Here is a 20,858-nt window from a genome sequence, read left to right on the forward strand (position 1 = left end):
GCTTTTCTCCTATAGAAGGTTTTTCTTTCCACTTTATAGCATGTAATGATACTGGACACTGTCCTAAAAATAAGTAAAAAGTTCTGTTTAACCTCTGTGTTAATTTAAGAAAAATAAAATACAGTTAAAAAATACATTTGAACATGAGAGTGAACATATACACATAATCATTTGGAATGAGGTTTTTACAAATTTTAGGAAATAGTGAGATGTGTAAAACTGGATTTGCTTTGTTGATAAATATCTTTCCAGTAGTGCCTTGCACGTACTAAATGAAAAAAATTTCCTGCCACTGGAAAAGTATATGGTATGTCTCATTTAAAGTGTGGAAACAAACACAAGACCAAAGAAAATGGAATACATTTCAAATATATTCGGACTTTTAGTAGAAATGACTTCCATTTTTCAAACTTTGTAATTATCATAATGTTTATACTAATTGCCTATTTTGTAAATATTAAGTACATTTGTATTACTAGTTACATGTTTTATAAATATTAAGCACATTTGTATTAATATTTATAAAGCAGGTAATTAGTGTAAGTATTATGCTGTTATAAATACTTCTTTGTATTTTAACATCTTTTTAATAAATCAGCTAATTTCACTTCTCTGAGTTTTCTTTTCCTGAAAAAAAATTATTATTACCTAATATTACTTTCTTTCTCTATAAAAATCAACTCAGAAGAACTCTGCATCTTACTTGGAGCTCAAGAGATGTTTGTTGATGCTCACCTCGTGCAAACCTATTTTCTGTAGCACCATAATTAATCCCCCCTTCCCTTTTGTTCTACTCTTACGTGCATATGAAAAATAAATTTGCATTAATTTGCACCAATTCCCCCAAATGTTAGCTTCCATTTAATTATTACTTTTAAATGCATGCTTTTTAGTACACTGAACACAGCCTGATATGTTTACTTCCCTTTATATGCTTTCTAAGGATGCCTTTTCTCAGTTAAATGACCCTTCTTTGTCTGTCTTTGACTAAATGCAGACCGTTAAAATTTTAATGAGAGATGACTCCGGGATAATGAATGCAACCACAAACCCTCTGGCTTTTTTTCCTTCTCCTTTTGACCACCTGAAACTTTCAAATTGAGATTATAATCAACACCAAGGTTTTAAAATCAAATCTCAAAGCTGGGATCCAAAGTAACGGGACTAATCCTCATGTCTGGCTTCTCGACTAGTTTTATAGACATTCTGCCCCCCTCTCCCCAATTCACAAGCGACGTATATATTATCATTAGTATTGATCAATTGAATTTAGCCACTATTAGAGTTTGGAAATTCCAAAAAACTGTCTTGCCTTAGTTTTGCTGGAGGCTCTGAACGATTCTTTTTTGTCACGTGTCGAAAGTCAAAAGTGGACACTGCACCACAGAGGGTACCTTTTACACCTTTCTAAACGCTCCTCTGGATCATCTCTGTTCAGACGCAGGGAGTCCTTGGTTACTTAGTGCTGCCTCTGAGGCAGTATGATTTAGAGTTTGGATTCTGAAACTGTACCACCTGGTCTCAAATTCTAGCTCTTAAAAGCTGTGTGACTATAGGCATATTATTTAGTCTCCTTGTGCCTCAGTTTCCTCAGCTGAAAAATGAAGATGATGATATTATTCATCTCTTATGATCATTGTGGGGAATAAATGAGTTAAGATCTCACAAAGCGCAGCAGCCGTGCCTGGAACGTGTCAAGTGCCTTTGGAGTGTGTGCTCTTATCACCTGCTTTCAGATTTGCTACTTCTTGTTGTCTTTCAAAATATTTCATGAGGAAAAAAGGGAGAAAATACTTTAGTAGCCTGTTTCCTGATTTTTCAGTTTTCATCTTTAATAAAGTGTTCCTTTACTCTGTCAAGGAGATAATCCCATTCTTTCAATCTCTGAGCCTTTGTGAAGAGTCAGTGTCATGACCATCACCCGTTTTCATACGTGAAGGCAGCGTGTTATGGTGGAGAGATCATGGATGTTAGAACAAAAAACCTGGGTTCAAATCTTAGTTCTGTCACATCCTGTGGTGGAATTTATCCAGGTTCCTCATCCCACCTGAACTTCAGTTTCCTTTTCAGTGTATAAAAAAGGTATATACTAACTACTGCATATAAGATAGATAAACAAGAAGTTTCTGCTATATAGCATATGGAACTATATTCAATTTCTTATAGTAACCTATAATGAAAAAGAATATGAAACAAATATATGTATATATATGTATGACTGAACTATTGTGCTGTATACCAGAAATTGAAACAACATTGTAAACTGACTATACTTCAGTTTAAAAAAATGAAAAAAAAAAGGATATAGTTGTTCGTATCAGTCGGGTTCTTTTAAGGATTAACTAAATGTGAGTAGCCCAGCACATAGTAAACATTTGATAAATAGTTGTGCAGTAGTAAATAATTTTGCAGTGTAAATATAATCAGTGGTCAGCTACAGTCATAATATGGACTCCTATCAAGTATTAGTAACTACAAGTAATAACCACCAATTCATCATTTATCATCATACAAATAATTAGACCCGACTCCTCAGACTATTGCTGCTGTTGAACACTAGGTCAATCTTAAATTCCCCTCTTGCTGGGAGAAGTAATCCAAGTGTCTTTACGTCCTCTTTCCAGCCGTTACACTTCTACTCTGAACCTTCCAGCAAATCATCACAACGTTATTAAATCACGGATAGTAAATGAGCCCCAGAGCTCACAGAGGGAGGGTCTGGCCGATTCTCTTGATGTGGAAAGGGAACATAATCATTAGTGCATGTTTCTCCATCATTAATTGCTTTTCTAACAGAATGACGTTGCTGCCTTGCCTGGTTGTTGGGCACGCTCTGCTCTTGACCCCTCTATTCTTTTTGCCACATTTGTCCGTGGTTGGTTTAGTCGTCAGCTTTGTTCATTATAGGTTTCTGCTTGCTTCTGAGTTTTTTAACTATATCATTCCATTTATGACCAGGAAACATAAGAGGTGTTAAGTAGAAAATAGTTTATTCCCTCGCTGCTGTGATTCATGTATCAGAGCCTTGCCCACAAGGGGAAAATATGGTGTGACAAAATGGGTAGCGGCTTTTTCACTGCCCCAGCCAAACTCCTTACATCTAAGAATGACAGTAATGTGTACCAGGCCACATCGGTGCCAAGTGAGGATTTTGCCAAAATATACCACCTCAGAGGAGAAGTAATATATGAAGGAGTTTTCAGAAGATATACTTCCTGCGGTAGAAACCTTCTCTTATTCTATGCTTGTCTCCATAATGTATTAAAAATTGTTATACCATTAAAATAGGAAGTCCAGCACCGTGTGGCTCTTCAGCTTTGCATAGAGCAGAAATTGATTGAATGACTCATTTTTCACCCATCATATGAATATACCCATGGTTTCTGTATTTGCATATGCCTTCATTGTACTCTTAAGCAGTCTTTTTTTCTTTTAACGTCCTCTTGGGAAGAATAAAATGTAAGCAGTAAATCTCTTTGTTATGATTTGGATTAAATGTGCTAAAGACTGGACGATGAGTCCTTCTTTCTGCCTTTTGATTATATCAGAGTGTGCTTAGGTGAGTTAAAAATGCAAATTCATGTACTGCTGTTTCACTTCATAAGGCTGACTGCCTTTAAAAGCCAGACTCAAGCACACCAGCGTAGGCAGGGGATTTTTAGATTGAATCCTCTGTAAATGCATGTCCACGTAGAAGCTAAATTAACAAACCTCTCCTCATCAACCTCTCAGGTTTTCTCTTGCATGCCCATGGTAGCTAGAAAGACCACTAGTAGAGCAGTCAGCATCTTTGGTATGAATTTAGAAATAAAACTCACATGTACTTATTCTTCTACGTAGTGTCTCTCCTTGCAGTCAAAACAGAGCCTTTGAACAGCAGTGAAACCACAACCACGACTGGAGATGGAGCGCTTGACACTTTTACTGGGTCAGGTAAAGCCTTAAGCTCGTGCGTTGTTACATGCACATGGGGGTACATGTCATTCTCCTCGCGAATAAGCGGCATAAACACCAAAGCTGTTGGAATCTGGATTTTTATTAATTCAGCAATAAATTCACCTTTTGGAAAATTAACTGTCTTTAAACTGTGTATTTTTAGAAGTGATGTTCGGAATCGTTTTGCTGCATCTTTAGTTGACAGCAAAACAGACCCACGACCTTCTTATTAGCAAGAAGCAGAGCAGGCTTCTTTCATAGTTTTTTTATACGTGCTTAATTTAATAATCAGGTTGTAATAGTTGACTTTGTTCCTTCAACTCGCCATTTAAATGACATAAAAACTGCCTTTTCGGCAACATTCGAGATGTAAAACTATCCGTTTGATTCCTCCTAAATAACCTTGTTTCCTCTCTGGGTTGAAAAAAAAAAATCCTCCTGTGTAAGCAGCTGAGTGACAAGTATTAAAGGTTAATGGGCTGAGGGAGAGCACATGCTGGTTGCATTAGAACCCAGCCTCTGAGAGCACCACTTTCACTCAGATGCTTCAGAGAGAACAATAGCATGTCTTTAAACATCAATCCTTTTTAAATAGAAGGACCTGATAACTCCCAGGTGGCAGCGAAGGACATGCATTAAGTTGACTTAAAGGTTTTTTTTTTTTAAGTTATAATATTTTGTTTGTTTTATTATCTGATGAAAGGATTTTTTTCTTTAACCTGAGGAGGAATTTGTTTAGCAGAAAGATGAACATTGAACCCAGAGAAGTATTTGTGATAATTAAATCTCAGTTCTGTTATTCTCCTCCGATACATTTGATATTTATTCATGTTCTCATATACAAGGATTTCATGTGGGTATGCCTCTCAGGTAAAAAGAGTTGAGGTAAATCTTTGAGTAGAATGTCCTTGTAGCATATATTTGATTTTTATAGATACAGATGATCCCGTTTCATTGGTTTGCACTGATTGGAAGCAGCTGCCATGTATTCACATAAATATTAGTGCTCCAAACAGAAAGAAGTAGTAACTTAGACACTTTGTATACAGACACATATGTCCTAATTCACATCCTTTTTGATGATTCGCTTGCCTCCCAGGAGATAATAGGTACCCACTTGCTTTAACATTCGTATTACTCACCGTAACTGTTGTGAACTTTCTTCAAAGTAAATGCATATGATCACAGTTTTTAAGGATAGGAATGAAATTAAGTATTTGCTGACATACTTAAATAGTATACCACAAGTTAATGAAAGTTGAATGAGAAAATTACGGGATGCTAGCTCCAGAAGGCATTTCGGAGACCTCCGATCCATTTTATGAGCAAGTACACCTAGGCACAGAGAAGGTAAAGGTTGTTAAGGCCACACGGTCAGGGCCTCACTGGGGATCACTGGTGTAAATGAGTCTGGAGTGATGACCCGGTCAGTCCAGGAGTCCTTTCTCTAATACCCCATTGGAAAATATAAAGATGGAAAAAGAAGTAGGTGTTAACCATCATGCTGTCTGAAATTTGCTCATATTCTATTTACAAATAGTTTCCCAGTGTTAAGAATTATCCAGGGCTGTGCTGTCCAATGTAAGTAGCCACTGGCCATAGATGGCTATTTAGTCTAATTAACTAATATTTGGTAAAAGCAAAAATGTTTTATCTAATTACATCAGTCACACTTCAAGTATTTAATAGATGTGTGTGGGTTTTTTAGTGGCTTCCGTATTAGGCAACTCAGATATAGAACAATTCCAACATCATGGACCAGATTTAATTGGACAGATTCTCAGCAGCACCACTGTTCAAAACTTGGCTAATTTCTTGTTGTGGGGGAGCTGTTCTCTGCATCGTAAGGTGTTTAGCAGCATCCCTGGCATCCAGCCAAAGCTGACAATAGCATTCCTCAGTTGTGACAACCGAAAATGTCTCCAGGCATTTAAATGTCCCCTGGCTGGCAAAATTTCCACCCACCCCCTCCCCTCATGCCTCATCTCTCATCTCATTGAGAGCCATTGATCTAAAGTCTTAAAATAAGAAGAGTAAAACCTTAAAATTGCTTGACAGCACCCTATGAGAACTTGGTATATTCATTAAAAAGGTGTTTTAATTAATTTTCAAGACTTTTTGAAGATAAGCACTTTTGCTTATTTTGTATGCAGATGTGAAGGTGTATAATGAATGCTTTGCATAACACCTCTTGATTAATTAAATGACAATGGGGAATAAAAAGAATGTCTCCTAAATTTGTGCATGGTATTCTAGAAATTACACTGGAGATTAGGCTGCTCTGTGTAGAAACAGTCTTTACTTTGATCAGCATAATCTCAGCTCACTTTAATCCAATGTTGTTTTCAGTTGTCTACAGATTTATTGATTACAATAAAATATACACATTTTAGTTAAGAAGCGTAAACTCTTAAGTTTTATGTGAACATCTTAGTTTTCTGAGTCAAAGGTCTTGTATTCTACTTGGAAGATGAACATACAGACATTAATATGAAATTTTTAAGTTTGAACCTTTATTCTTTTATGGGTACATTATTCTAATGATGTCTACATTCATTCATTAAAGGGGAGAAGCATCTTATATATTCAGAATTGTGTTCATTTATCTGAGGGTTTCTTCTGAAATAATTTTGCTCTTTGGCTAATTCAATAAAAACAGCTATAGTGAGTGTTTCTTTTCATTATTTGATGTCTCTTTAGAAAGCCTTATGTTTTACAATCCTGAGAATAACTGATGAGTATAGTCCAAGATTTGAGTGTGCCACATGATGCTTTATAAATAAGAGACAGTAAATCTGGAGTTAAGCCTTACTTAACTATATTTCTCTTAAGCAGAGTATTTGCTACTGTGAATTAATGAATGAGACTGAATTTCCTGTGGAATATACTGTTGCTATTATGTAACATATATTTAATGTCCAAAGTGTGATTTTTTAAAAAAAACTGTCCTCACTGAGTTGATTTTAAAGTTTTAAACATTCTTCATGTTTTTAATAAATAAGTAGAAAATTAATGGTTCATTGGTTAATCAGACATAGCAAGTTTGCTCAAACTTTGGTTGCTGAAAATATTTAGAACATAACACCTCTAGTTATATTCAATGACTTTCAAAATTGATTCATAATATTCTTAAAAGTGTACTTTCTGCACAATTGCTATGAAAACTTTAATGTATTCTCTATACCCAGAGCTTCCAGTCCAAATAGCATTTTAAATACATTAAATTCTATGTGTTTATGAAACAATAGATCATAAGGGTACTTAATAGCATTTGGATATAGAAATATATCATGTTTCATAAAATAGTTAGCAACCTAAACCTATTTGTCACTTTTACAATGCTAAAAGCTTGGCTCCAGAATTATTATGAACAACTTAGAAAGGACGTGGTACTTTGAAGTATAACTATGATTGATTAGACTAAACTAATTCCAGGGCTGCATTGTGTACTACTTTAATCTTTTTGAAAAGTGAATGAACAGCAGATGGTCTAATAAAGACACTCTGTGTGCTTGCCCAGTATGGATTGGCTCTGAAGGGACTGCCTTAACACTTTAGAGTCCATATATTTGCAATACATCTGTCTTAGTCAAGGCAGATGGTTAAAGGAAAGAGAAACTTCCAAATTTTTGGATATATTCCAGTTTGGGACTGCATGTTTGGCTGAGATGTTAATAGGACCTGACCTTCACCTTTAAATTCTTCTCAAAAATAATACCATCTCTGATTATTTAAAATATATTTGTAAATTTGATTGCCGCTGTATCTTGCATTTATGTATTTTTTTAAATGTTACAGTATCACCCTTGCTTTCTGTGTATATTCCAATTATTACTAGAACATTTTGGACTCTGTATTTTTAACTACTCCTCTGATTGATTAAATGAAAGGACATAGAAAAGGATAGCATTTTAGAATTTGAAAATGAAGGTTGGAACTTCACATTTTTCTTCATTTTCATTGTATTTCTATTCGAATGAATATGGAGGAAGAGCAATATCTTGTCATCATACTTGGAATTTGAAACATCAAGTTTGCAAATTAAAACAGTTATCTTTATATCATGGAAGTTTAATTACCTATAATCAAAGATGTTTATTCTTAGCATATTAATACACAAGAGCTTGCTACCGATTTGAGAAAATGGAGGAATTACGAAGGGGATGACTTGTGGGAAGAGTCCATCTTGTACTCCTAGTACAAATGTGAAACAGTTTAATTAGGAGAAAATGTGTAGGCATCTGTTTCTGTTTAGAAGATGAATGAGTTCTTAGAAACCTATCTTTAACATAGTAGTTTGTTTAAATTAATGTTTTACACTCTCATGAAATTGTGAAGCAACCTTTTTTGCACTGATTTTGTGTCTTACAGTAATAACAAGCAGCGGCTACAGCCCCAGGTCAGCGCATCAGTATTCCCCACAGCTGTATCCCTCCAAGTAAGTGCTCAGCAGTCTTTCAAATTCGTTAGAATAGTTTTCCGGGATTATCGTGATTCATCGTATCTACACAATATAACAGCTTTAAGTGGGGATATAAATATATGTATATAAATGTTATAGCTAGTTGAATAGATACTTGGATACCTTAGTTAGCTAGGTTAGACGTATTGATAAATGCCCTTCACACATCTAGGAATAAAGATACACTTACTTTTGTCAGGGCAGTTCTTTAATGCTAGATATTTGTCTACTTTGAGGAAGGCATCGAGCTCAAACCAGAATGCATTGATTCCATTTTAATGAAGATTCAGAAATGCTGACTAGGGGAAAGAAAATCTCAAAAGATTACATTTTATACAAATATCAACACTTCATCATTTGTTCCCTCATTATAATATTTTTAATGCATTTCAAGTTCTAATAAACATATTTTTGAAAAGCAAAGCTATTGTTTTGATAACTAACATAGTCAACTTATTGAGGACGAGGGTAGAAATCGCACGTTTAGCTATATTGGGTGTATATCTGAATTTGGTTGCCATCAGCCAGATATGTCAAGATTTTGGATCCCTGGTCATGCACGTTGAAAAGTTGTTTTCTGCAGCAAGTGAGAGTGTCTATCCTTAAACATAGGCTGAGGGTTAGATATCCATTTTGGAACATTCTGTAAGATGTGTCATGGTGAAGGAATTGGCACTCCTTTCTTTTGGTGAAGCTGCCTACTTTTTTTCTTTTCTTTTCTTTTTAAAATAAGAATTCTTTGTAGAGAATTCTTGGTAGGGGTTTTGACAACTTTTGTAGTCATCCCTTAGCATCGAGTCGCACGTGATGACCGTTAATATGCTCATGAGTGTACTAATTAATTGGCCTGGGCTCCACTTCTCCCATCAGCATATCAATTTGAAATACTGTTTCTGATGTAAACAAGAATTACAGACCTGGACAAGACTTTAGGTATCATACCTAAGGCAGTTTTCTTTTGACAGGTGAGGTGTAGACTTAAGGAGTTGAAATTGTCCAAGGTCACTAAATGGGTTTGTAGCAGAGCCTGGGCTGCTGACATTCAGACTCTTGTTCATTTCTATACGGTTAAAATGATAGTGTGGATAAAGAAGAAGGATTACTTCCTGGCTGTTATCAGGTTTCGCTGAAGCTAAGCTGTCTGAATTAAAATGCAGTCTTTGTTGCCACAGTAATGCTATTTTTCTGATATTTAGGCCCTATCCACACATTCTTTCTACACCAGCAGCTCAAACAATGTCTGCGTATGCAGGCCAGACTCAGTATTCGGGGATGCAGCAGCCAGCCGTCTACACCGCCTACTCACAGACGGGACAGCCCTACAGCCTGCCCACTTACGGTATTTCCCGTCTTCTCTCTTCTCCTTTTTGGTTTATAAGCAGGTAATCCTGCTCGCTCGTAGGAGTTGTATGTTCTACTAGAAGTTATGACTCAGAAGGAAGGTCATTTTACTAATGAAACGGTTTGCACATGCGTTTTCCAAACAGATCTGGGTGTGATGTTACCAGGCATCAAGACAGAGAGCGGACTTTCACAGACCCAGTCCCCGTTGCAGAGTGGGTGTCTCAGTTACAGCCCAGGGTTCTCCACCCCACAGCCAGGCCAGACTCCTTACTCTTACCAGATGCCAGGTGAGTAGCTGGACAGGGAACCTGTGCTCTGTGAGAAGGAATTCTTTAGATGAGAGTCCTTGGCTTCAGCCTAGGAATACACAGTCACAAAGACTGTTTAAACACTACCACTGCTCACACGTTTTCATCAGAAAAGGCAAATAAGTAGGAAGAAACATGATGGACAGAGCTCAGTGGACATCCAGAAACACGACACATACCAAATTTAAATACCTAAGTTTAGGTTGCAGAAAGTTGGCAGGAAACAAAGTCCAAGTAAAGCAGCCTCCAAGCCAGACACCACACCAGTCACATGTTTGGCATCTCCTTAAGTGATTTCAAAGCTTCATGACAAAACCCAGTATTTTCTTGTCAGTATCCCTTGTGTACGTATTGCTATTTTGATTATATTTAAAATTGAATTAGCACTTTTCTAAGTCCCATTTATCATTGAATGACGGAGGATTTTTTTGTTCATTTATACAATACCTCTCCCCTATTAATACTGTATTTCTTAAATCGGAATATTTATATATGTTGTGCTTACCCCCTAAAAAGTTTTTCTCCTTATATGATCATTATTTAATGTTTTTTTCTTCGATTAAAAATTATTGCTGAACGTTGTATAGTAGTGGCAGAAAATATTTTAGTGACATACTAAAAACATTAAAAGCTTATTCCTGTCATTTTGTCTATATTTGCTAGCCATAAGGTAAGGCTGTATTAACATATTTGAACCAACTAATATTGACATTTTAGTTGATTGATTAACATGAAATAATTACTTAGACCTTTTTGGCTGAAATGACAGGTCTCTTTTTCTTCCTTAGAATTTTGGTATACATGTGTCAGCCACATTGGCACTTGGCCGTAGAGACATTTCCATTTATTCCTCAAGATACTTCCATATTGGATATTCCAGGCCTCATCAGTTTCAGTTTGTGTTGGTTACCTAATACTGTTGCTATTCAAAACACAGTGATAAATAATCAACTGCTTCAGTAGTCTTTTATTTTATTCCTTAACAAGTACATTCCGTGAGAACATATTCTTTTAAAAACATCTCAATTGATAGTTTACTTGTTTTTGCCCTAGTTTAAAAAATAAGTAAATAAGTCTCTGACCTTGCTGTAAAATTTCAGAAGACCATGAAACGTTAGATGATTGCAGTATAAACCATTCTCCCTTGGGTCTGAGCCCTAGCTCCCAGCTTTTTTGTTCTAAGGAAAGGACATAGAGAAACAAAAAGACAGGAAGCTGCAAGCATTGATTCTAAATGGGTTCTGTGTGTCTATTTCCTAAGCTAACCCCAGCCAAATGTTTAACTCAAGTGGTTTTTGTGTGCATATGCAGTTGATATGACCATCTGAAAGTTCTAATAGTTTCCTGGAAGTAGTCTCAGTATGTATAATATTTTATTCTTTGAGTACTTCTGTACCCCTAGACACTGACCCCTGAAGCTTAGCTGCAGTCCCTCCTGTTTACCTCCACAGATTTCCAAAGGAAAGACTTCACCTGTGGTCACAAGACAGAGCGAAGCACATTTTCCTTATAAATCTCTCAATTTCAAATCTCATTGCCTCAACAACAAAATTAAAAATGTGTTTCTCCCATTGAATCCTGCAAAGTGAAATATTTTTAATATTTTTTAATATTTTAATATTTAATAATAATATTTTAATACTTTTTAAGTGCAATTTGTTCTCTACCTCTAGGTTCTAGTTTTGCACCATCATCTACTATTTATGCAAATAATTCGGTTTCCAATTCAACGAATTTCAGTGGTTCGCAACAGGTATGGTAGCTTTTTGTATTTATGCTTTTTATTGTCTGTTTCACATTTTTAAAGAATAGTTTCAGATTAATAAGGTTTATTTATTTAAAAGTAAGACGGCATTTCAGGGTAATAAAAATTAGCTATCTAGAATTCTTGGGATATATGTAATTGCACATGTTTTAGGTTTCCTGATGGCAGAAGGTTTGCCCTTTAAACATTTAAGCCATGATTGTTGTAGTCATTTGGCATGAAATCTATTGCATACTTTCCAATTATCTTCAGCTGTACTAAACATAATTTTATTTTTTTCTTGATAAAACAATTACTATTATGAAAATTGATAGGTTGAACTATAATCAGGAATTGGATTGTGATGTAGACTGTAGGGACATTCCTGGTCCAAGAAGAAATCATTTGTTACTAAACAATACTCCTCTCAAACTACTATTGGCTTATATTTTTTTGGTTGTATGAGTCTTTTTGATAACTGCTTAATTCCTACTCTCCTGATAGCTGTAACTTGGTTGCTTTTATCACTGTGCCTGCTGCTCACAGTCCTTAGTTCTCCTAGTTATGTTTGCTTAATATTTTTGTGAGTTTTGAAATCCACGATTATTTCTAGAATCATGTTAGAATTACGTGTGGAGCAAGAGTGGACGTCTGTGAGTGGGTGGTCAGTGTGGTGTGAGATGAATTTGTGATGTATTCAGAAACTTTTGTCCTTATTTCCTAGTCACGTTCAGAGTAGTTGAGATGGAAGGGTAACTGATTTCATGGGCGGGCGATCCACTATTTTACTCTGACATTAATTGCTGGACGTACACACTTTCTAAAATGTAAATTACTACACAAGTGTTTGCTCTTTGAATTTACTGAAGGAATTATATTAATTGCCTTCTTTCAGTTTTTATCAAGGTAACGAAAGGCAAAAAGGACAGTTTGATTATTAAACAGTGGAATATTAACATTTTGACAGGATTAGATTGCATAATTTGGCATTATTTTGAAAAATGGTTTCTTAAAACACTAAACATCAGAGCCAATGCACATATTTAATTTTTTAAAATATTGAGAATTTTTGATAATCCACGTAGCTTAATTTCACTCACTCTTTTATTGATACTGCAAAGTTATTGAACACCTGCTAGCCATTAGATTTTTTAAAATTTGCATATATGTACTGTTCATTGTTTCTTAGAACAGTTTAGAGCTTTAGCTTTTTAAACTTATATAGTTATGAAAAGAATAAAGCCAACTGCAAAATAAGAATCAGCAGGATGCAGTAATCCAGTCATAAAGGACAGTCAAATGTGCTTACACATATTCAAGAAATCAGTTATCTGAGTTATAAATAATAAGTAGTTCATTTGTATCCTTTTTTTTTTTTTTCCTTTAAGATTCCACGTATAAGGGATATCGTATGGCCTTTTTTTTTTCTCTTTCCGGCCCACTTCACTTAATGACGATCTCCTCCAGGTCCATCCATGTTGTTGCAAATGGCATTGTTTTATTCTTTTTTATGGCTGGGTAGTATTTCATTGTGTATATATACCACATCTTCTTTATCCAGTCATCTGTTGATGGACATTTGGGTTGTCCCCCATGTCTTGACTATTGTAAATAGTGCTGCTATGAACATTGGGGTACATGTATCTTTTTGAATTATATTTTCCTCCAGGAGTGGGATTGCTGTATCACATGGTAAGCCTATTTTTAATTTTTTAAGGAACCTCCATACTGTCCTCCATAGTGGCTGCACCAGTCTACACTCCCACCAACAGTGTGGGAGGGTTTCCTTTTCTCCACACCCTCTCCAGCATTTATCATTTGTAGACTTTTTTGATGGCCATTCTGATTGGTGTGAAGTGATAACCTCATTGTAGTTTTGATTTGCATTTCTGTGACAGCAATGCTGAGCATTTTTTTGTGTGCCTATTGGCTATTTATAAGCTATTAGATTTTTTTGCCTATGCATTGAAGAATCGAAAATAAGAAGCCAGTGTTCCCTGCTCTCTAGAAGGACACAATCTTCCTGTGAAAATAAATCTTATCTGGTTTGCAAACTCTGCAGGGTAGTTCATTACTACATGCATGTAATATGCCCACAGAAGGGTCTCTGCTGAAGTAGGATCACCTCAAAGCTATAGACTCCACAACACATGGAACCAAATACTAATTTTTCGATGACCTGTGTGATTGCTTTGCTTTGGTGCCCGCCAGGGCGTAATCTCTCTTTCCAATACACACACATCTCAATTACTGTTTCAGGATTATCCGTCGTACACAGCCTTTGGCCAAAACCAGTACGCACAATATTACTCGGCGTCAACGTATGGAGCATACATGACATCAAACAACACAGCCGATGGCACGTCATCCTCAGCCTCCACCTATCAGTTGCAGGAGTCTCTTCCAGGACTGACTAGCCAACCAGGTACAGATCTTCATCCAGGTGAAATACTTTGATATGTTTTGCTGTGTCTAATAATATGGAGATAATTGACATTTTAAAAACATGACTGAAAGTTCCCGGATAATTATGCTGATGTTTTATCTGTGCCAGTACTACTGTATTAGGTGAGGCTCTCCAGCATTTCAGAAAACCCTTCTTTTAGATGTAGGATTGTTAGGAAATTTTAATCTCAAATGATAGTATATATATGAATATAGAGATAAAAAGGTAAGTGGATCTTTTGCCAGACTAATTCTCGACTTTGTGAAGATCTTAACAACAGAAAAGCTGAAATATTATCTTCTTTGGGTAAAACTGATAAAATTTCCATTATGCTTGAGAAACTGTATAGCTAGCTTTTTCACCTTGTGAGTCATCAGGAGCTCCAGCCAGTGGACATTTCCCACATTCTTAGGATTTCTAGGACCATTGGTAGATAGTTTAATATCTTTGTCTGATCAGCACATATTTAAAATCTATTGTATTCTTCATCGCTGGAAACTTATCTCTATTCTTATTAGAACTGTATTTGCTGACGTATCTTTAACACAGCCGAGGAATTTAAAGTTAAAAGCAGGTTTAATAGAGATCCTTTGCAATCCCAATCAAAATTTCAACAGGACCTTTTAGAGAAATTATCAAGATGATTCTAAAATTATAAGGAAAAGCAAAGAAACTAGAATAGTCCAATAATTTTGAAAAATAAGAACAAAGTTTGAGGACTCACATTACCTGGTTTCAAGACTTACAAAGTGTAGTAATGAAGAGTGTTTGGTATTGCTAAAAAGGTTAGCTGCATAGAGCAATGGAAGAGACTAGAGTCCAGACGCCCATAGTGACCAAGGGGCAAGGGCAATTAGAGAATAAATAGGTTTTCAAAAAATAGTGCTGAAACAATTGGACATGCATATTAAAAATTAAAAAAAAAACATAAAACAGAATCTTGACTTGTAACTCATACCATATACATGTAAAAACTAAAATTTCTAGAAGAAAACATGGAGAAAATATTTGTGGCCATGGATTACATAAAGGTTTAATAGATACGACATAAAAACACAATTCAGAAAAGAAAAGAAAAATTAGACTTCATAAAACAAAGAATTTCTGCTCTTCAAAAGACACCATTACAAGAATAAAAAGACAAGCCATAGATTGGGAGAAAATATTGTAAAAAAACATATCTGATAAAGGACTTGTATCCAGACTGTATAAGGAATCATCAAAACTCAATAAGAAAAATGAAGTTAAGAATTTTGTTTGTTTGTTTTTGTGAATACCATTAGTATGTTCAAGAATATTTTTCTGACTTCGATTATTTGCAAGAACCAAACTCATCCCTGCTTCTTTTTTGTCCTGCTTTGGAAGGGCAAAAGAATAGGGAAGCATGGTCACCACACAGCACATTCTTTCTGACTGGACCAGTGATTCCAAGAAGATACAAGACCATTAAACAATTATTTATTGAGTGCCTGTTAGGTGCATCAGCAGTGAATGAGCTGTCTGCATACATTTAGCTTCCATTTAATAAGCCAAACAAAGATCAAGCAAATAATTACAATAATATGAATGTTGAGAAAAGGAAAATGCTGCATAATATTAGGAATATTAATGAGAAAACCAACTTAAACATAAAGAAGTGACAATGAAGGTGACACTTTAAGCAACAGCTAAAATATGCTCATTTTCATGAAATGGTCACATTCTTTCTTTTTGGTGCCCTGTTCAGAACCTTGTCTCTAACTATGGACCCAGCAGAGAACAGTTAATATGGGTACTAGACTTTGTCTTGATGCCCCTGCTCTTTCCCCTTATCTTCCTTTTAGATCCTCCCTCCTGAGCGCAGAGCACACAGCCTCTTTGGATTCCTGGTCCTCATTCCCTCCTGTTTAGTGTTTCAGTCTAGCCTCTGCCTCTCTGAGCATCTATATCCTGTGCAGGGCCAGAACGAAGGGAAGGCAAGTGAGGCCCAGGGTGCAAAATTTAAGGAGCCGTTCATTCTTGGGGTCCTTAAATTTGCACCCTTAGCACCTCCCTCGCTTTGATTTTGTCCCAGCCTAAATTCTGGGTTCCACATCTGTCCTCATCCTCTTTGAGTAAATACTTGTATTTCGTTAAGAATCTTATCTTGAAGAATGTGAGTGATTTTAGGATCCTTGCTTGACAAGTGGTGGAAACACTTTATTTAGATAAGGAGATATTTGACATTCTCGTCACACTGTGAAAGGGTTTTCTCACTGGTGAATGCGTGGGCAAAACAAGGTCAGATGGACTGTGTTCAGAAACAAAACCACAGAAGTGTTTGATCATCCAGGTATATCAGAGACTGAATAATAGGACCAAGAGAGTGTTTTTGAATTTACTCATATTCAGTATCAGAATGCTGCAAATTTCTTCAGCCTTCCATTGGTTGCTAATGCCAACAAAAGTGGTTTGACATAATTTCCAGATCTTTCCATTTCTACTGAATTTAAGGAAGAAATTATTTCTACTTGTAACTATATTATTCTTTAACCTCAGACCTTCAGTCAAGGTAATTTTAAGTTTGATTCTGCCTTTGTAGATCTGGCATGCATCCAGAAAGTAAAATTCATAACTACAGGGTTTTTCTTTATTATTGATGAAATCTGAGGTATTTTGTTTAAGGGTATGAAAAGTAATTTCCATTGATTGGCTCTGCATTTTGGACTTAAAGCTGAGACCTAACAATTAAATCCACAGTTTTTCATAAATCATTCTCTGTTGACTTCTCCTGCTTAAAATGGAAACATCCTTTATGTTCTGTAAGAGACAGCTGGTTGTTCTGATTTAGAGATAAACCTAATGAAATAAAGTTGGATTTAAATATCCAAAACTTAGAAGGTACAGTTATTCATTGCAGTGCTGATTAAAAATATAAATATTCTATCATGTATAGTGTTGGCCCAGGAAAAAGCCTAAGGCAGTGAGTAATGACTGATGTTATTTGGAAATTGCAAATAGCATTGAGCTATTTAGTTTACCTTATTAGGTAATTTGACAATGTACTTAAAGAAATATTACCATGCTGATTAAGAACAGATATTTTAGTTCATTATCTTTAAAAAGATCATTCTTTGCCTTTAACTTAGATATTACCCTTGGTATATTACATTTTTGATTTGCATTTTTAATGTTTGATGACTGATTAGCACATTAAGCTTAACGATAATTGTATAGCTCCTCCTTTTTAAAATTTTAAACATATTTAGAATTAAATATAACTAGCAATTCGTAACAATATTATTCTGTACTCTGGGACCTTGGCAAACATTCCGATACATTGGCTAATTAAAATTTACAAGTGCTTCAGAGGAGTAGAGGATATAGTGAAATCACTTCACTCTTTGAAAAGAAGCCAGTTTCTTAAGCAGAACTCAGTAGACTTTCCATAGCTTCATGGCACTTCACATCAGGACTGGAAGGAAAGCAAAGTGCTAATTTGTTTCACTGAAGCTAACAAGAGGATTTAGATGGAAAGGACTGACCACATTTAACTTCTCTGCCAATCTGCATTCTCCCTACCTGAGGATTAATGTACTCTAGTGCAGTTACCTGAATGAAATTCAGAGGATCTGGAATTAACGTTCTTCTTTAAAAAAAAAAAAAGTTTCAACCAATGTTTTAAGACTGGTTGAGCCCAAGTTCCTGGTCTTGCCCTTTATATAGAAGAAAGGATAGAACCTTCAAAAGATGTGGAGGTCAGAATAGTTCCACCTGGGTGGTTGCTGAAGGAGGCCAGATGCAGCCCCTGCCCTCTTCAGGACCTGCTCTTTTACTTTGATGTTCTTTGGGTGAATTCCATGGCCTTCACTCTCACAGAGATTGTATAAAGTCTGTATTACTCTTCTGATCGGTAGAAATGGATATGGGTTTGACATCTTTGTAACCTGGAGGGTCTGTTGCTGTCTGGGGGAGGAAGTATTACCTAGTGGTTAAAACAGGAGTCCTGGGATCATACCAGCATTTCACATACAAGCTATTTCATCTTGGTAAGTTAAGTCCCACATGTCTCCAGTTTTAAAAAGAGGGTAACGAAGGACCGAATTCATTGGGTCAAAGTGAGGTTTAAGTCAAATGTGTCTGTGTGTGTGTGTGTGAAGAATGTTTCACAATAAAGAGCTCTGACAAATCAACAAGAAAATGATAACCTAATTTTTTAATTAGCCAAAGATTTAAAGTTACTTTATAAAAAGATTACCAAATGGGAAGAAACAAATAAAAAATTTTCTCCATCATTACTCATCAGGAAAATGTTAATTAAAACTACAATGAGATACCACCATACCCCTACAATTGCTAATATAAAAAAGACTAGCATTACCAAGTGTTGGCAAGGGTGTGGAGCAACTGGAACTCTCATTGCTCTTAGGAGAGTGAATTAATACAATCGCTTTGGGAAAAGGTGGTCAGTGTGTACTGAAGATGAACATATGCCTTCCCTGTGACCCAGCAGTCTGGCTGCTAGGTATATACATACAAGGATATGCTAGGAAGAGGAACTTATGGCCACGAATACAAACAAGGATGCTTATAGCAGTTTTATTCATAATTGGCTAGAACTACAAATAACCCAAATGTTCATCAACAGAATGGAGAAATAAAGCACAAGATACATATGTCATGAAGTTCTAGCCACATTTAGGAAAAAAACAAACAGCTGCTCCAGGTTATAATAATGTTGAATCTTACAGACATGAGCAGTGACGATAGCCAAACACATATTCCAATAAACGTTTTAAAAAAGAAAATACATGACATACTAAGAGTTTAATAAACGTGGAGCTACTCTTCATTTCTTCAAAGGCTTTACTCCCATCAGAACACTTCTAAGACCCTTCAGTAACTTAGAATCAGTGGTATCAAGTCCTGCTTTTATTGAAACCCAGACACTTCCTATGACCAGTCTTTTCCTTTCTTCCTTCTGCTCTTTCCACACCCGTGATATGACAGCTGCTGCCTTCCAGTTCATTTGAGTAGCTGTGTTGTTCCTGCTAAACTCCTTCTTTATGGAGCCAGCCATCATTACCCATAACCAATCACAGTAATTTTGGGATTTTGCAAGTTTTTGTCCTCTTGCACTGGGTCAGAAACAAAGCTGCCTTCTGAGGGTTAACTCTTGAAAATTGGTCTATAGCAGCAAGAAAGATAGGTTTTATGGAATGCCATCCCAAAATTTTTTTATAAGTTTAGTAAATGTGGGTTAATTTGCATCAAAATTTTATTTGAAAAAGAACATTTGATTTGCAGGACATAGTAACCTTAGGAAAATTCTGTTTTAAAAATAATTGCTGAAAACAGAAAAAAATTGGGGGTGATATTTTTAAAAAGTTGTTGTGTGTTTAAGTACCCAAATCCTCATTTAATGCCCATAAAAGTAAACTGAAACATGATTTTCTATAAGATACAGCTATATTCAGCCTCATAACAAAAGAACTTTTTTATTATACTGTCTACTCTCACACATTTGATAGCAGAAACCCATGCAATGAACTGTGCTAGCAGTGTTTTAAGAGGAAATAATATTTGGATCACAGGCTTTTTTTGGGGGGGGGGGGGCGGGGATCCTATCCTGACTTGCACAAAGTTTCCCAAAGAAAACATTTAACCATTAGAAATGACTAGAGGTCAGGCATGTAAAACTTAGTATTTACTTAGAACATCTCAGAAAAAAAATATTACCTAAATATTGTCTAGTTTGTTCAGTTTTATTTATTTAGATTAATAACTTCTTGGCTGTCCTCAAAATTATTTTACTTTAATTGTATGATAAATTGTGATAGTTGTAACATCTTTATGTTTAATAATTGTATAACTTAAATTGAATATAGTTTGCCATTGGACTCTCCTAGACATTTTAACTTTATGCATATGATTTAAATTAAATTAAATATAAATCAGATTTATCTCAGATTAAAAAAAAAGATAACTGCTGTTACCCACACTTTAGTACACAAAGAAACAGGGATTCCAAGAGACTGAGTAGAATGCCTGAGGTCCTATGGTAAGTCCGACTCTTGTTACTTACGAAGTTTTACTGCGCCTCACTGTTGCCGCACTTTGTTTATCTTAGCGCCCCCTCCCAAAGATTTGCCACTGCTCAGTACTCTCCACCTCATAAAATGCTCCATCATGGACTTTATATGTCAGGTATTTGTGGAACATGCAGAACTTAATTAAATACAAAGCCTGAAACTTAGGATATGGCCCAGTTGGAGGTGTAGGTTTACATGAGGGTCATCATGTCATACAAGGTGACTAACCTATGAGAGGGTTAGATTGCCCACGTGGTATGGAGAGAGGACAGCAATCAAAGGATGGAACCACTAAATACCAGCGTATAGGGAATGGGAGGAAGGAGGAAAAGAAGTGCCTGCTTCCTAGACAGAGGACTCATGAGGAAGATTCTAGAACATGCAGGGTGTCAGCTGCCAAATAATGGTTCTGAGGAGGTGGTGTTTAAGAGGGTCATATGTGGCACAGAGAGCCAGGAAGATAAGGACTGAGTCTGCCTGTTGCATTTGTCATTTCGGTGGTTCCTGGGACTCTGGGTAAGCGCAGTGTTATTAGGGTTTTGGTGAACTGGAGCTAGCCTGTGGCAAG

The 20,858-nt window shown here is 35.9% G+C and overlaps 1 protein-coding gene across 10 annotated transcripts in view; it reads left to right on the plus strand.

The window, feature by feature from the left end:
- The window catches only part of EYA4 (EYA transcriptional coactivator and phosphatase 4), a 282,139-nt gene that overhangs the window by 217,944 nt on the left and 43,337 nt on the right, over window positions 1–20,858 (plus strand). For 6 of the 10 annotated variants that reach the window (XM_032484950.1, XM_032484955.1, XM_032484954.1 and 3 more), the window contains 6 exons: window positions 3,841–3,933; window positions 8,308–8,374; window positions 9,595–9,737; window positions 9,886–10,029; window positions 11,724–11,803; window positions 14,054–14,237. In XM_032484950.1, coding sequence (XP_032340841.1) covers window positions 3,841–3,933; window positions 8,308–8,374; window positions 9,595–9,737; window positions 9,886–10,029; window positions 11,724–11,803; window positions 14,054–14,237 — 711 coding nt within the window. The remainder of the gene's footprint in view (window positions 1–3,840; window positions 3,934–8,307; window positions 8,375–9,594; window positions 9,738–9,885; window positions 10,030–11,723; window positions 11,804–14,053; window positions 14,238–20,858) is intronic. The other 4 variants (XM_032484957.1, XM_032484956.1, XM_032484959.1 and 1 more) reach the window with 1 other exon arrangement.

The sequence above is a fragment of the Camelus ferus genome, chromosome 8 (assembly GCF_009834535.1).
Source record: "Camelus ferus isolate YT-003-E chromosome 8, BCGSAC_Cfer_1.0, whole genome shotgun sequence".
In the NCBI taxonomy this organism is placed as follows: domain Eukaryota; kingdom Metazoa; phylum Chordata; class Mammalia; order Artiodactyla; family Camelidae; genus Camelus; species Camelus ferus.